Genomic DNA, 16789 nt, shown 5'->3' on the forward strand with positions numbered 1-16789 from the left:
TTTATAAATGACATATGAGGCTAAAACATTGTATATGAGGCTTAGCTTGTGAATACTTACATAACTCGTCAAAATAGTCAAGGTCTCTAAGCCAGAAGGATCTCGGTGTTTGTTGTTTTAAGACTTCAATTGTTTCATTCATTTTAACGCTCTCCGCGCATAACTCTTCTACTTTCTCTGAAGTGAACATTCCTATTGGCATTGTCAATAGATCGGCATAATCTGAGCAAACATAAAAATCAAGAGAATTGTAAACAACAATATTTAAATTCTACAAAGCTAGTGTTGACTATTTTGCTAAAGTAAGTATTGATGATTCACCTAGAAACATCTATACAAAAAAATAAAATTGATCAGATCAGCGAAGTTTAAATTATAAAATAACTATAATTGGAAATAGTGACATCCCAACTGTATAATTTCTTTAATATTGTTACTACAATCAGAAAAGCTTTTTTTTTTTGTTTTTGAGAAAATAAACGTAAAATTCAAACGAAAATTTGTATAGATTGTAGAATCAAAACAAGTTTTTAAAATCTGACCGACTAGAAAAAAACTATCAATTTTTTTTGGTTATCATAGCAACCAATCACCCCTACATTTTTATGTTTCTAATAAAATCACTTTAAAATAAAATTCATCACAGAAAAAAAAATTTGGTTAGGAAGCTCGTGATATTCCATTTAGACATAAAATAATAAATCTATATAAGATTTATCATGAATTAGACTAGACATAAGTTACTTTAGGTTTAAGTAAAACTATTCTAATCCCATGTTAGTTTTTAGTACAGTTAGTTTTACTCTTTTCATCACATTCAAAAATCCTATTATAATACATACAACTTATTTTATATATGTGATCCGATTGATAACACCAAATGATAAGAGATTTTTGGTTCAAAAAAAAAAAAAGTCAGTAAACTATATAAAAATGATTTTTAAAAGATACATACTACGGTTAAAAACAATGATTCCAAAAAAATACACAAAAGACGATATTTCATGTACCAGATTGATATATAGTTACTGATCAAAATTAAACCACAATTTATTCATCCGAATTCAGTTAGTTAGATACCTATTTGAAATATGAGAACAGTAACGTACAAGTATAATATTAATAGTAATGAAGAATATATATCAGTTGTTTAACAAAAAAAAAGGAAATATATATATATATAGTAGTTTAATTTAACCTATCAATTAATGAAGACGACTAATCCTTTTTTTAAAAATGGCTAATATCAATCTAATATAATTAAGAAATGATCTAATGAATATAAAACTGGTGATCAATAATTTAATACATTTTTTTAATTAAAAGTACCTCTCTGCTACAAATAATTTACTAAATAGATGATTTACAAAACATGTTCACACGCAAATCGGAGCAAAGCGAGCGAGAGAGAGAGCATACGTCCAATCTTATATCCACCCGTCTCTTCGCTGTCAGTAAACCCGGATCCTGACCCGGATCCGAATCTTCCATTACCACCCGATTCCATTCATTTCTCCTTCCCCTAAAGCTTTCTCTCACTTTCCCGGAAAACTCGGCGACGATAGAAAATGTACTCAGCGATTCGCTCGCTTCCCCTCGATGGTGGACACGTCGGCGCTGACTACCATGGACCTCTTGACGGAACCAATCTTCCCGGCGACGCTTGTTTGGTTTTAACCACTGACCCTAAACCTCGTCTCCGGTGGACATCTGAGCTCCATGAGAGATTCGTTGACGCTGTTACTCAGCTCGGTGGTCCTGATAGTGAGTACCTCTATACTCATTTAGCTTTTGTTCTCTCTCTCTCTATCTCTGTATGTCTCATTTGTTAATCTCTTTGTTGTTTTGGATCTTGAGATGAAATGTGTGTTTGAGCTTAGCTTAGCTTCTTCTTCTCTTTGCTCAGTTCCTTGCTCAGCCCTCTTCAAAAGTTTCGATTTTTTTTTGTGGGTTGTATGATTTTATCTCTCAAAGTTCAGATTTGTGAAGAATTTGTCTTCATGAATTCTAATGGTGACTTTGATTTTACTTTAGACTTGAATTGAGATCTTTGTAGGGTAGCTCTCTCTCTCCCCCTCTATGAGTCTCGAAATGGAAGCGTATCCTGCAGTGTATAAAATTTGTTTCCTTTTTTCGAAATTAGTCATGAGTAGTATAATTAGCAGTGTCAGTATAATCTCTAAAAAATTTGAAGCTTGTGATTCTGCTCCTGTTTTGTCTTTTACTTCACATTTGTTAATGAGGAAACCCTTGTGGCTCTCTCTATCTGTTTAAATTACAGAAGCGACGCCCAAAACTATCATGAGGACAATGGGGGTGAAGGGTCTCACTCTCTACCACCTCAAATCACATCTTCAGGTTTGTTTGTTTATTTACTTCCTTTGAACAAACTGATTTCAGAGTTGTGGTTTCTGAGTGATTAGTCTTCAAAGCTATTTGGTTGATGAGATGACTCCAAGATTTCCAATGACTTGTAGATACTGAGATTTTCTAGATTTTCTAGAGTTTTAAGAGTCGTAGGCTGTTATATCTTCCTAGTTTCAACGTGTATAATAGCGATTGTGGTCTAAAGAATTTCGGGTGTTTGATGGTGTTATATTTCTCTCTTTTGTATGTGTTTTGCTCGGCAGAAATTTCGCCTAGGGAGGCAAGCTTGCAAAGAATCAACTGAGAACTCCAAGGATGGTATCTACTCAGTTGACTTTTCTTTTTTTGGGTTTTTGTGAAGCCTCTTGGTTCTACTCTTTATTTCATATTTGTTAGACACTTTGTAGACCCCTATCATGTGAGAGACACATGGGACCCTGTTGTTTTTCTCTCCGCCGTTGTCAGAATATATATATTAGCAAACTGCTCATGGTTTAAGCTGTCTAATAAAAACTTGGTTTTGTAAAAGGAAAAACTGCTACTAGGAACCCTGTTTTGATGAATTTCAGTTGTGTATCCGAATTCGTGGCTCTACTAATTCTGTGAACTGGATGCTGCAGCATCTTGTGTTGGGGAGAGTCAGGACACAGGTTCATCTTCAACATCATCATTGAGATTGGCGCAACAGGAGCAGAATGAGTATAGTTACATTTGAACTTTTCCTCTCATTTCTCTGTTACTGGCTAGTTAGTTAATTTCATTTGTATGAATCCCTCCTTATTTGTTTGCATGCCAGGGGCTACCAAGTCACTGAAGCTCTACGTGCTCAGATGGAAGTCCAAAGAAGACTACACGAGCAATTGGAGGTTAGCTCATTTCTCTTGCCATTGATCTTGAAGATACAAACCACCATATTTGCAAAAAGTTTGGCTCAAAAGTTAGGATGTGGTTGTTACCAATTCTTATTTCTTTGCTGTACATGTAAACACTGCTCATTGTTTCCATCTGTCCTGGATCTTTACTTTATCAGAATGAAGAAACACGCCCTTGAGACTGAAATAGTGGCCACATTGTAGGCATACAACAGACTGTGCTGTGTAAATGCAAACCTTTGATTGGTCTTTTAGTATGGGCAGGTACAACGAAGACTCCAGCTGAGGATAGAGGCCCAAGGAAAGTACCTGCAATCAATTCTTGAAAAAGCTTGCAAGGCCTTTGACGAACAAGCTGCTGCTTTTGCTGGGCTTGAAGCTGCTAGGGAAGAGCTATCAGAGCTAGCCATCAAAGTTTCCAATGTCTCTCAAGGAACAACAGTTCCATTCTTCGATGCAACAAAGATGATGATGATGCCATCTTTGTCAGAGCTTGCAGTGGCAATAGACAACAAAAACAACGTCACAACCAACTGTTCTGTGGAAAGCTCTCTGACTTCCGTCACCAATGGGAGCTCGATATCTGCTGCATCGATGAAGAAACGGCAACGTGGAGACAATATGGGCGTTGGGTATGAATCTGGCTGGATTATGCCTAGTAGTACCATTGGATAAAGTTTAGGAAGAAAGAAATCAATATGGGAAAGGTAGAGATAAGATTTAACTCTTCTTTACTTGCTTTGAGGGGCCTGTATTATTCGATATAAACTTGTCATCAAAATTTCGTCTTAGCCTACTCATGTATATATTTGATGTTGAAGCTGAAGCTTTAGTGTTTCCTTTAACCTTGCCTTTAAAAATTATTCTTGTATTCAAGAGAAAGGGTTTAAAGGTAGAAGAAACTATAAAGACATAAGAAAAAGACCTATCGATAATATTATAAACATTGAAATGATGAAAGGGCCACCTAAGTTTGAGCCTTTAACTTCGCTACTATTCGTAATGCCTTTCTTCACGATGCTTTTATGCTTTACTTTTATGTACTTACGCCTTGTTCCTCTCATCCATCTTTTCAACGAACATAAAAAAAATAACATTGGTGAGTTCTAAAATACAAAAACCGTGTAGGGAGCATGATTTGCTGCTGTGTTAAGTCGGAGAACAACAAGAAGTATGCCGAGCTGGATGCGAAGCTTGCACGGAAGATGGTGGAGAGCCGGAGGATTTATCCGGGGCACAAGAGTCTAAAGTCTATGGATTCAATAATCATGAAGTTTCCTAAGCTAAGAGAAGGATTAAGAAACATCAGAAGTGTTTTTGAATCCTATGGTACGTTTTTTCTTGAGCTTTTTCAGCTTTCATCAAGATTCCACTGGTTTTAGTTTTTAGCATTTTTGTTCGAATATTCGCAGATAATGATAAAAACGGGACAATCGATATCGAGGAGTTGAAGAAATGCTTAGAGGAACTACAGCTAATTAGTTTATCAGACGAAGAAGTGAAAGGCTTATATGGATGGTGTGATGTTGATGGAAGCAAAGGGATACAGTTCAATGAGTTTATAGTCCTTCTCTGCCTCATCTATCTTCTATCAAAACCTTCCTCTGAATCCAACGCGGTAATTAATCCAAACGACAGGATGATAGATAAACTGTATCATGTTCAGTCTAATAAATTATGTTGTGTTTTTTCTTAGGAATCGAGAGAGATGGGTCCGAAGTTGGTTGAATCTATATTTGATCCAATAGTTGAAGTGTTCTTGTTTTTGGACAAAGATGGTAAAGGGAAACTGAACAAGGCTGATGTGATAAAGACACTGAACAATGAAGACTATCCTTTAGAGAGATCTCCTTCACATGTCACCAACATGAGATTCGGTACATATAAACCATGCACAACTCTTCTCTTCTCTTTATTTATCTAGATGAATTCGATTAACTCATTGGATTCTTCTATCTGTTCTTTGTGTGGTACAGAAGAAATGGATTGGGGAAGAAAAGGGAAAGTGGGTTTTAGAGAGTTTTTATTTGCTTTCATGAGTTGGGTTGGTCTAGATGATGCAGATGATTACTATATTGTTGGTGCGGGATTTAGCACCCCCAACATACCGATCTAAACCGGAAAGACAATTCAATTGATTAATTGGGAATCTGGTTAAAATCCACTTAACGTTTATTTAAGGCATGTTCAGAAGAAGGCGGCCCAGCCCGAAGATAAGCCGACTTCCCAATTCGCCTGGTGGCCGATTTGAAGAGAAGAAGCAACTTTCCTTATTTTAGCTTGAATAATAGGGAAAGTTAATATTGTTTGTAATCTAGAGAAAGTATAAAGAGGGGGAAGCTCCTTCGTTGTAAACATCCAATAAACAATACAAAAAAACCTAATTCTTCATTGTTCTTGAGAGAGACCCTAGCTTCTTCCTCAAGAGATCTAAATCCTCTTTTAATTTCTAGTTTTGATCGGATTCTTTGAGAGAGATCTTAAGTGAATTTGTTCCCCACTCAAACAAATTCATTGTGTGAATTATAGATTCAACAATTGGCGCCGCCTGTGGGGACGAAAAATCGTCTTTACAAGTTAATCTCTCAAAGCAGCTCGACCGAAAAGTTCCCTTCAAGCCTACGACAATGTCTCCAGTCACCAGCAATGACATCATCGGCGCAAACCGCACCTCTTCAAGTGTATCCGATGTCACGGGCCTAGCACCTCCTCGGGGTGACACCGAAGCACGAAGTGACGCTCCAACCACGCAAACGACAGCCGTTTACATTTGTAGTAGCTTCGCTACGTCGGTCAACCCAACCGATAACTGCCCCGAACTCCCAGCTGAGGTCAGATCTGAAGGGATCCCAGCCAGGGAATAGGACGAACACGCGAACAACCAGTCCACCATGATACGGAGCATTCAGACGAACCACCCTTGAGTGGGGAAATGATGCGCGTCACGGAGCAACAACCCGGGGTCCAAACCGAGAATCCCCCTGATCGCACTACAATAGCGGTCCAAAACCCGCAGGTCGTCTCTATGGAAGATTTCAAGATCTTGTTCGGCACCATGACAAAAGAGATTTACCAGATGATCTCCGACACCAATCGCAGAGTCGATGCAGTCGTAACACAGAAGAACCCGTAACCAGTCTCTGCGGGGCAGCACCTGTACTCGGGACAGGCGATCTTACATGTCGTCTCGATTTCTCGGACATACCGACGGTCAACAAATCGGAACGAAGGACCCTCCTCCCATAGGAAACGTCGAGCCTCCGGCCTTCGAACTTGGGCTCACGGATCCGTGAAACCCCGGTTATCCCGACCGCTCTCTTAACGAACACGGGAGCTTGCATCGAAATCGAGGAGATCCAGTGGCAGATTCGCGGCATGAGCTCGCTCCTTCACCGAGCTATCAGCACAGCTCCAGAGATCGACAGGATTTTGGAGGTCACTCGGCGAACACCCTTCACTCAGCGGATTCTGCAAGCCGCCATACCGAACGTCAAGCTGAAGCTCCCAAACTACCTCGGGGATAAGGATCCAGTCCTCTTCATGACATCCTTCATGGCAACTGTAGCCAATGCGCGATTCACTGACGAACAGAGAGATATCAGATGCTGCCAGTTGTTCGTCGATAGTCTTTCCGCCCCCTCCCCCCTTAACTTGGTTTACAAGGCTCGAGCCGAACTCGATTGACAACTTCAACCAATTGACAACTTCAACCAATTGTCAATGGCCTTTCTTAAGCATTATCGGATCTTCATCGAGCGAGGTGTGACGAGTTCGGATATCTGGGAAATGGCCCAAGAACCCGGTGAGCCCATTGACAGTTTCCTGGGCATGTTTATAGAAAAATTGGCGAACGTTTCCATCCCAGAAGATGCCGCGATCGCCGCCATTAGGAAGAGTCTTCTTCCCGGATCACCCTTACAGAAGGACCTCAATATCCGAGAGCCTAAAGACCTCGATGACGCGCTACATCGAGCCTCCCGATTTGCACTCGTGGAAGATGAGGACGTCCGATTGGCCACAAAAACGACCTCGACACCATCGTATCTTGGGACGAACACCACGAGCCCCGAAAGCATCACGACCCTCAGGATCAAAAGAAGGGCGTCGTCCATGCAGTCTCTGAGGTAGTTGGCCAAAACAAGCAACCATCCGATCCGAAGGAGTTATACTGCGATTTCCACATGATAGTCGGCCACTCCACGCACGAGTGCGTCCATCTAAGGAACTACCTATATGGAAAGTACCTTTATGGCGAAACTGAAGCCATATTTCAGCCCAAAAGCATCCGCGGAGGCAGAAGTCGCCGTGGAGGATGGCGAGGTGGTTGATCTAACGTTGGCCGCGGTGCAGGAGGTGGCGGGCGAGGATACGTAAACAACGGCCCAACTAACGACATATAACATCCAGCAAATCAAGTACTTGCAAATCGCCAAGACGAAATGCCCCAAGAAGACGAACTAAATGGTCCTCCCAAGCGACAGAGAGGGCAGAATCCCTAGCACGCCAACTCCCCTCTCAGAGGTTGAATAACTATGATTCTGGGCCCACCAGAGGATTGTGCTGACTCTGTTCGAGCACTGAAGAAAAGGGCGCGACAAGTTTGCATCCTTCAGGCAACCTCAAACGAACCTCCGCTCTGCGCGGATCCCATATCATTCACACCAGAGGACGCCAAAGGAATCCAACACCCCCATTCAGATCCCCTGGTCATCGAATGAGCTATAGGCGAGTTTGATGTCGAAAGAGTCCTAGTCGACACTGGGAGCACCGTTAACGTTATGTTCTGGTGGACGCTGGAAAAAATGGGCATCACACCAGAGCAGGTGAAACCCGAGACTCGAACGTTGACCAGCTATGATGGGATAGCTAAAATGTCGATGGGAGACGTAAAATTACAAGTACTCGCTGGCGGGATGACCCAGAAAACTAGATTCGTTGTCATCGACGCACCCCCAATTTACAACGCCATTCTAGGGGCACCGTGGATATACGCGATGCAAGATGTACCGTTGACTTACCATCTCTGCCTTAAATTCCCGACCACCACAGGGATCTGCACACTCTACGACGATCAGAGGATGGCCCGATCCTGTTCCATAATCGAAAAGAAGCAAAGGAAAACAGAGGAAGCATAGCAATTACAGAGTGGGGACCACCTTACTGGTCCTCATAAGCCGGAGCGAGACCGTCATAAGTCCCCGGAATGTCAGATCATCCAGGCAAACATCGATACTTTCTATCCTTCACGAAATGTTGGCATCGGGACCGAACTCGAAGACCAAATGAAGACAAAGCTGATCGCTTTTCTGCAATCCCAGTCCTCCACATTCGCTTGGTCGACGAAGGACATGGTCGGGATAAGCCCCGAAGTCATCTGCCCTAAGCTTAACGTTGACCCCACGTTCAAACCGATCAGGCAAAAACGCAGGCGCTTGGGTCCAGATCGAGCTAAAGCAGTCCAGGACGAAGTCGAACGATTACTCAAAGCAGACCAAATAATGGAGGTCCAGTACCCCGATTGGTTGGCTAATCCAGTCGTGGTAAAAAAGAAGAACAGCAAGTGGAGAGTATGCGTGGACTTCACCGACTTTAACAAAGTGTGTCCTAAGGATAGCTTTCCCTTGCCACACATAGATCGTCTCGTCGAGGACACAACCGGAAACCAACTACTCTCGTTCATAGACGCCTTCTCGGGATACAACCAGATCGCCATGAGCTCAACCGATCGCGAGAAAACGGCATTCATTACAGACATGGGAACCTACTATTATAAAGTTATGCTGTTCGGGGAGACCTACCAACGATTGGTGAATATGATGTTCGCCGATCTACTCGGCCGCACCATGGAGGTCTATATCAACGCTATGCTGGTCAAATCCTTGATCGCGGAACAACAAATTCAGCATCTCGCCGAATGTTTTGATATCCAGGACAAGTTTCGAATGAAGCTGAATCCGACGAAGTGCACTTTTGGGGTCACTTCAGGAAAATTCCTGGGATACATCGTTACTAAACGAGGAATAGAGGCGAATCCACAGCAGATTGAGGCCATACTCGGACTGCCATCTCCAACTAACAAACGGGAAGTCCAACGCTTGACCGGCCGGATCGCCGCTTTGAATCGATTCATCGCTCGGTCAACCGAAAAATGCCTTCCTTTCTACCAACTCCTCCGAGGAAACAAAGATTTTCATTAGGACTAAGATTGCGAGCACGCATTCCGGGAGCTAAAGGAGTATCTGACCAGTCACCCAGTGCTGCCCGTAAACTCCGACCTTATTTCCAGTCGCACTTCGTCGTCGTGTTTACCGATCAGCCACTCCGAACTATCCTCCACAGCCCTCTCCAGTCTGGACGAATGGCGAAGTAGGCGGTCGAGTTGAGCGAATATGATATCGAATATCGCTCTCATCCGAATTTAAAGTCGCAAGTTTTGGCCGATTACATCACCGAGCTATCCCTTGACCTCGGGGACCCTACCCCCAAACAGGAACATTGAAAGATGTTCGTCGATGGATCATCATCTCATCAGGGATCCAGTTTAGGACTCATTCTCCGATCTCCGTCTGGCGAAGTACTCGAGCAAGCATTGATGCTCAATTTTAAAGCGTCCAATAACGAAACAGAGTACGAAGCCATTCTCGCGGGGCTCCGTTTAGCGCGAGGACTCGGGGTGACGCATTTGCAAGTTTTCTGCGATTCTCAATTAGTAGTTAGCCAGTTCAGTGGCGAGTTTGACGCCAAGAACAAGCGAATGGGAGTGTACCGTCAATTGGTCTGGACATTGTCCGGGGAATTTACTCTGACAAAAGTCCTGAGGGACGAGAACGCATCAGCTGACGCCCTCGCAGCCTTGGCAAATAGTTCGGATCCTGATTTACGGCGTACCATTCCAGTCGAATGCATTAAAGCACCGAGTATCGATCTAGTCAGCCTAATCTCCTTCATCAACGACGATTCGGTTCCAATGGAAGTCGATGAACCAATAGAGGACTTGACGGATGTCACAAAGTCACCCAATGATTGGCAAATTGAGATTAAGTTGTATATCTCTGAAGGAGTCATCCCGCCAAATCGCTGGGCAGCTCGGCGTCTGAAAGCGCGAAGCGCCAAATACATCCTTTTGGATGGGAATTTATACCGCCGTAGTTCGTTCGGGGTGTTCCTTACCTGCGTCAGTCGCGACGAAGTCGAACGAATCAAGATGGAAGTACACGAAGGTGAGGGTGGTAATCACTCCGGTGGACGGTCAAGCCGAGGCCACGAATAAGTCGATCGTCGATGGATTAAAAAACGACTTGGGCGAAAGAAGGGAGCATTGGGAGATCACCTTGATGGAGTATTATGGTCCTACCGCACAACCCCGCGGCGATCTACGGGACAATCCCCTTTCTCTCTGGCATATGGGATCGAGGCACTCGCCCTAGCAGAAGTAGGCGTCCCGACACTTCGCCGCACCATGATGGTCGACAATCCCGACCTTAATAACAATATGCTGACTGATCAGATCGACTTTGCTGAAGAACTGCGCGACCAAGCTCAGGTCCGCATTTGACACTACCAAAATGCAGCGACGCGATACTATAACAAGACTGTTCGCAAGCGGCGTTTCAACGAGGGCGATTTATTTTACGGGAAGTCTTTGAAAACTCCAGAGAAGTTAACGCTGGTAAACTCGGCGCCCGATGGGAAGGTCCATACCTCGTTTCCAAGGCAGTTCGCCCTGGCGTGTATGAGCTCGTGACCATGGCTGGTGAGCGAATCAAGAACTCGTGGAATGCAGCCCATTTGAAACGTTGTTACTATTAAATCATTTTCATGATCTTACCAAGGAGGTTTCGGGAATCCGACCTCCACTTATCTTTCGTTTATAATATGAACTACGACTGGCTAGATCCCCGCTTCGGGGTACGTAGGTAACTCCTTATCTTTTCGATAAGATTAAGCGAGTACAGCTAAAATATCAATAAAGTCTTCTTTTTGGGATAATTTCCATTTCATATTCAATTACACTCAGTTTGGTAGTTCGCCACACAAAAAAACAAAAAAAAATCATAATAATGTCCTAAACGGCAAGCACTTCGTCCGTAAACCCGATCCAAAAGTTACGCCACAAGCCCTCTAGCGTTCTGGACGGTCCTGCAATCTCAGGATGGGAGCTGGTCCGGATAGGTCAGACTCCAACGGCTCTTCCACAACCAGTTCATCCACCGCAGTTTGCCAGATCTGTCGCTCCCGCTGCAAGGCTTCTAGCCTTTCAATCGGCAACCTGGAACCTTTGGATATAATGTCTTCTATGAACGAGAAGGCAGTTTCCCCTAGGGGTTCGCGACCGCTTTCCGGTAAATCGGGTACCTCCATCCGATCAACCAGCTCTTTGCACGCCGAGTGCTCGGCAAAAAGACGATCCATGCGTCACTGCGCCAGGAAATAACCTTCGTAGAAAAGCCCGCCCAGAACTTTAATGGTCCCTTCCAAACGGTAGAGTCGATGGAGCTGATCAATCTTCGGGCGAAGCGCCTTGATATACGCGCCCATTCTTTACGACGAGCTCGATACCCTCGGAGCTCCTGTTGTAAGGATGACACCTCCGGGCCGGCGGTGTTGGAGCTTGGAGCGAACTCATGAGGTCAGAACGTTTCTCCTGCTTCTTAAGGGGGGGGGATTATCCGGTAGGTTTGGATCCCGACAGCCAGATGTAGCGGCTATCCTTTCCTGGACCCTTTTTAACCATGCAGATCGAGTAGTAACAGGCATCTTTTTCTTTTCAAAGCGGTTGCGAATGTCTATCGAGGATCTAACCCTTCCTTTATTTATACTCAAACTTCACGACCAACCGCCTTTGTTTCCACCAATCAGACTGCAGCAGACTTTTCGCTGCGTCCCAAGAATCGCAATTAAAGACCGTGCAAACATTCAATGTTTCTAGACACGCGTCTCTTCAAAAAAATAAATAAATAAAAAATAATAATATATATATATATATACATATATATCAGTTTTCATTCCGATCTGGATTGAATATTCGTCCGTTCGGACTGACTTCATTCGAAGTCAAAATACATTCTTCGTTGACACCCTGGCCAGGTGATCAACTCGCACCTGACCCCCATCTTTCATATGTAGGGATAAGCCGAACCCAGAGTATTTATTTCGCACCCGATCTCTCATTTATGGGATAAGCCAAACCCAGAGTATTTATTTCGCACCCAACCTTTAGTTCGGACGGAATGGTTAGCCGAACCCAGAGAGAAATTTCGCTATCCGACTCCCGAACTAGAGCAAAGGAGGGAAGCCAAGCCCAGTATCTCGCACTCCGAAAATACATATCCCGTTAAGGGATAATGGCCCACCTTTGAGGCCTAGATCGTTGTTTTCTACGAATATTTGACAAAAGGTTACTTGATGTAAGCCGGGAGACGTCTTGCCTCTTGTACATCTTTGCAAAACAATAGAAACATGTTTTGATTTCAAGTGGACATATTATCAATACAAAATGTGTTAATTTCGCGCTAGTACACCACTAGCGGCGATCTCACGAGCACTGGTCTTGAGTCGCTTCGGCATCGGCCACATCAGTTATAGTCCAGTCTTCTTGCATTCTTCGGGACGAGTCTCTAGTGCTCTCGCATTCTATTCTGCCTTATCAAGCAGATCGGTAGTCCTTTTTGTTTTTGCTTTAAGAATAGCAATCTCAGATTCCAGATTCTTTAGCTGGTGATCGATCCTTCCTTTCTTCATATGAAAATACTGCAGATCATGGCTTAGCTCTTGATGCATAGCTTCAATCTACACAAACACAATACGAAGGAGATAGTCAAATTAAAGCAATAGCGGATTGGTTTTTCATTGGTAAAAGGAAAAAGAGGACAGTTACCTAGCGATGAAAGGTGTTGGCCTCAACGATGTCGTTTTCACTAGCACGTCTGTTGATGTAAAACGGCCTGATATCGGTTTGAATAAAGTCGCCAATCAAGGCATGATCTGTTTGGGTAGACTTTTGACTCGCCCTCCGACTGCATTTGTTGCAGTCTGCGATCAAACATGGTGGCAGAGCAGCAATCCTGTCGAACCCATTCTCGATCCAAGTCCTTGGATGGGACTCGAGCATCTCGAGTTTGAGCAATAACTCACGTTGCACTTATTCCGAAGCAGCAAGTCGATCGCGATACTCAGCGTGCCGATCTTCCACGGAATTGAAAAATTCCTCTAAATCACGTCTTTCTTTCGAATTAACACGGAATATTAACATCCAAGGAACCCGGATGTTCGGATAATAAGTCATTCCTCTCTCGATAGCTTCTACATTCGAGAACGTCGGGACATCGTTTCCGGTAAGCGGAGATTCTACGCTGCTGATAGAACTAGGCATTATTCCAGTTTTAAGTTTGCCTCGGTCTGGATAATTCCAAGCAAACAAAAGGATGCAAGCTTATTTATACAAGTTTAGGAGGAGATATTTTTTCCAATTTCGCTAAAAAAAAAAACCAACTTTCTCGATATTAGACATATTCCATTTCTACGGAAGGGAAAGATTCCAGAAAAAATAAGTAAAATCTGAAGTCTTTTAGCTTAAAAAAAGTAAAATGAGTTGAGCAAGTCGGTAATATTCTTACAAGGGTTTTCAAAACCCGGACTTAAACAAGTTAGACTCATAGAGAAATACGAAGCGAATGCTTAGACCTCCAAGTTGTCTGACAGACCGGCTTGGAAAATGGAGGCGTTTGATCCATGTTGATGCCTCACGGAATCCGGAGCCATAGACCCAGGATGAAGAATTCCGAAGCCGAGCTGATCCAGAGACATGACGAGATCGTTCTCCCCCAATTCAAGGATATCCATCGCGCCATGGCCTCCTGAGCTTTTGCCTTCTTCTCATTGATCTCCATGATTCGCTCTTCGGGAATAACGGACCCTTTTTCGATCAGATATTGCAGAGTCTCCTGAACTCCAACAGCCTGATTCAGCATGTCTTCCATGGAGCGAACTATCGTGTCCTGTTCAACGCGATAGGCTCTAACTTTATCTAGACAAGTTTGTGCCTTTTTCGTCGTTCGTTCTACTTTATCCAAACGGTCCCGGTGGAGTCTGCGAACTTCAGAGTCAAGCTTAGCCTTCAGCTCATCGCACTCTCGCCGCAGCTCGGATTTCTCCTCTTTAAGAGCGCGTGTCTGGGAGTTCAGTTCACCAATCTTCAGTTCGGATTGAGCGATGATCTCATCTTTCGCGATGATGACAGCCTCCAGCTCTTTGATCCCGTCGTCTTTAGCCCTACTGGCTGTCCGGATCTCTTCTAAGCTTTCTTTCATCTTTTCAAATTCGAATCCCGAAGTCGACAGTGATTTCATTCGCCTATCATACAATTGAGTTAGCGCATTGATCCTGGCAGCAGTCTGTAAATCCAGGAAGGGTGCGTTAGTTCGCCCATGCAAAATCTAAACAGCTTAAGGAAAATAGTGCTATGAACCATTAGGTGGGATTCTGCGATGTCGTGGTATGCTTGTTCGAACTCTAGCTTCTCCATTTCCGGGAAGATGCGACTGGAAGTTTTCAGGTTCCGGATAAGTTCACCAGAGGCCGCCCGATTCGCGACCAAAGTACCCTCGCCAAAAAAGTCAAAGGCGAACCGATCGGTTTTATCATTCCATCTTTTTACACGGAATCGGTCAGCCAATTCCAATCCTGCGTCTTCTGCCGAGCGTTTGCGGTTAACTGCAGATGGCGGCTCAGATACAGAATCGTTTCCGACTTCTCTCCCCTTGTTTTGCTTTTTCTTCTTTTTTCTCCTCTCTCCAGTCTCGAGTGGGAGGACGTCCTGTTCGTTAGATGGAGGGTCGACGCCTTCGAGGGTAGGAACAGGATTATCGGTTTCAACGACGTCCTCATTACCGACTATGTCGACGATCTCCTCATCGCCCTGAATAGGGTCAGTATTGAATGGAGCAGCAGCCTGAGAGTCCGGATGCCTGACCTGGAGGCAACTGGCCGTGATGACACATGCCCCGACGGGTTCCGAAGTTTGCCCCAATGAACTCGCAAAACTAGGAAATTTGGTTCTGGCTTTGCCCATTGCTTTTTCGACACGAATACGGGTGATAAATTCCCACCGTCGATTGATGCCAGATAGTAATGCGTCTCTAACGGAATGATAACTGCGAGCTAGATGTGTTGCGGTGAAGGGGCGATCTGAAAAAATTAAACGGGAAGTTAAACCAAGTTAGCAAAACTACGATCCGCCAAAGCATATGGGAAATTAAAAATCTACCAGGATTCCCATTCCACACTCTCCGATGGAAGCCAAGCGGATCCTCGAATGAATATTGGTCGACACAGACATAAAAATAGCGGGCGGCCCACTTTTTGAAGTTGTTAACTTTTTGGCCAGGAAGAAAGTTGTGTTGCGGCTTCATGTTCACTTACCAGTTCTCTTTGCTCTTTGATATTTTGAAATTTGACAGCTGCTCAAAGCACTGAACTCCGATCTCAACTCCTACTTCGGTCGCTATAGTTAGAGCAGCGACGAAGTTACAAATACTGCCTGGGTCGAGCTGGCAGATCGGAATGCTGCGTCTTTGGGCATACATCGATAATAGGGCTGGAATCGGGAACCAAAGGCGACCTTCCGAAAAATAATCTTCGTATAGACAGATGTATCCTTTTGGAGGATTCCAGGGGCGATGATCATCTCGTGGGATTAGGATGGTAACGCCACTGTTCCCAAGGCCGCATGAGTTCAACATGTCGTTGACCGATTTGACTGAACTCAGAGTCTTTTCACCTCTGATTGGCCCTTTATGATCCAATGATGGTGGGAGATCGTGAATCAAGATTCCCAAGGGAACAAATCGATCTTCTTCTAAGCGCAGATCGACATTAGGAGTTTCATCATTCTCATTCTTGTTGCGACTTGTGGGTTGGGCTCGTGAAGAAGAAGCCCCAGCCGAACATCGAACTAGGGGAAGCTGGGCTTTAGAGCCCGATCTGAGGGGTCCTCCGATTTGTGTAACACGCTTTAAGTTACATGCTTCACTTCTAGAATTGCGTCGAGTTAGGCGACCACTTTCGTTTTCAGGAGAGGAGGCGAGAGCCGAAGTGCTCGTCATGATAGATGATCGGAGAGTGCGAAAGAAAGCCGGAAATTGCAACAAAAATAAATAAGCAAAGAGGAAAGAGAACATAGCAGAATACCTTGTGTTGTCGGTAAAAAATGAGAAATGAATAGGGAGGCTGCGTATTTATAGAATCGGATGGGCGGCAACCCTACGAAAGTCATCATAACCTACGTGACCTTTTGGCTTCCGACCTAGCGGATGTGACACGTGTTACCATGACAATTTGTGGTAAAGCGGTTCGACAGTCCTGGTTATATAATTAAAATTCTTTATGGTTTAGATCGGATATTTTCTTTCCTATAGTTCTACCATTCGAATTTAATCCCGAATATTCAGAACTGGGGGGGACTAATTGTTGGTGCGGGATTTAGCACCCCCAACATACCGATCTAAACCGGAAAGACAATTCAATTGATTAACCAGAAATCCGGTTAAAAT

General features: G+C 43.9%; 2 protein-coding genes across 4 annotated transcripts; both read left to right on the forward strand.

The window, feature by feature from the left end:
* LOC104766326 (protein PHR1-LIKE 2) lies at positions 1521–4082 on the forward strand. 2 transcript variants are annotated; one of them, XM_010490193.2, is made up of 6 exons: positions 1521–1764; positions 2282–2358; positions 2631–2685; positions 2988–3066; positions 3164–3233; positions 3495–4082. In XM_010490193.2, exons 1-6 carry the CDS (start codon positions 1569–1571, stop codon positions 3912–3914), a joined length of 897 nt encoding a protein of 298 aa, XP_010488495.1. In that variant the 5' UTR covers positions 1521–1568; the 3' UTR covers positions 3915–4082. The 2 variants fall into 2 exon arrangements, with proteins under 2 accessions (XP_010488495.1, XP_010488496.1); XM_010490194.2 differs by having other exon boundaries at positions 3504–3914.
* Positions 4156–5644, forward strand: LOC104766327 (probable calcium-binding protein CML22). Of its 2 annotated transcripts, XM_010490196.2 has the most exons (5): positions 4156–4238; positions 4368–4568; positions 4652–4857; positions 4936–5116; positions 5216–5644. In XM_010490196.2, the coding sequence occupies exons 2-5, from the start codon at positions 4373–4375 to the stop codon at positions 5353–5355; spliced, it is 723 nt and encodes a 240-aa protein (XP_010488498.1). In that variant the 5' UTR covers positions 4156–4238; positions 4368–4372; the 3' UTR covers positions 5356–5644. The 2 variants fall into 2 exon arrangements, with proteins under 2 accessions (XP_010488498.1, XP_010488497.1); XM_010490195.2 differs by lacking the exon at positions 4156–4238 and having other exon boundaries at positions 4257–4568.

The sequence above is a fragment of the Camelina sativa genome, chromosome 19, assembly GCF_000633955.1.
Source record: "Camelina sativa cultivar DH55 chromosome 19, Cs, whole genome shotgun sequence".
Classification (NCBI taxonomy): Eukaryota; Viridiplantae; Streptophyta; class Magnoliopsida; order Brassicales; family Brassicaceae; genus Camelina; species Camelina sativa.

Coding starts and splice junctions, on each gene's coding strand:
- LOC104766326 (XM_010490193.2), top strand. CDS start 1,569: ATGTACTCAGCGATTCGCTCGCTTCCCCTCGATGGTGGACACGTCGGC. Junction 3,067..3,163: donor GCGCAACAGGAGCAGAATGA/GTATAGTTACAT, acceptor TTTGCATGCCAG/GGGCTACCAAGTCACTGAAG. Junction 3,234..3,494: donor GACTACACGAGCAATTGGAG/GTTAGCTCATTT, acceptor TTGGTCTTTTAG/TATGGGCAGGTACAACGAAG.
- LOC104766327 (XM_010490196.2), top strand. CDS start 4,373: ATGATTTGCTGCTGTGTTAAGTCGGAGAACAACAAGAAGTATGCCGAG. Junction 4,569..4,651: donor AAGTGTTTTTGAATCCTATG/GTACGTTTTTTC, acceptor GAATATTCGCAG/ATAATGATAAAAACGGGACA. Junction 5,117..5,215: donor TGTCACCAACATGAGATTCG/GTACATATAAAC, acceptor TGTGTGGTACAG/AAGAAATGGATTGGGGAAGA.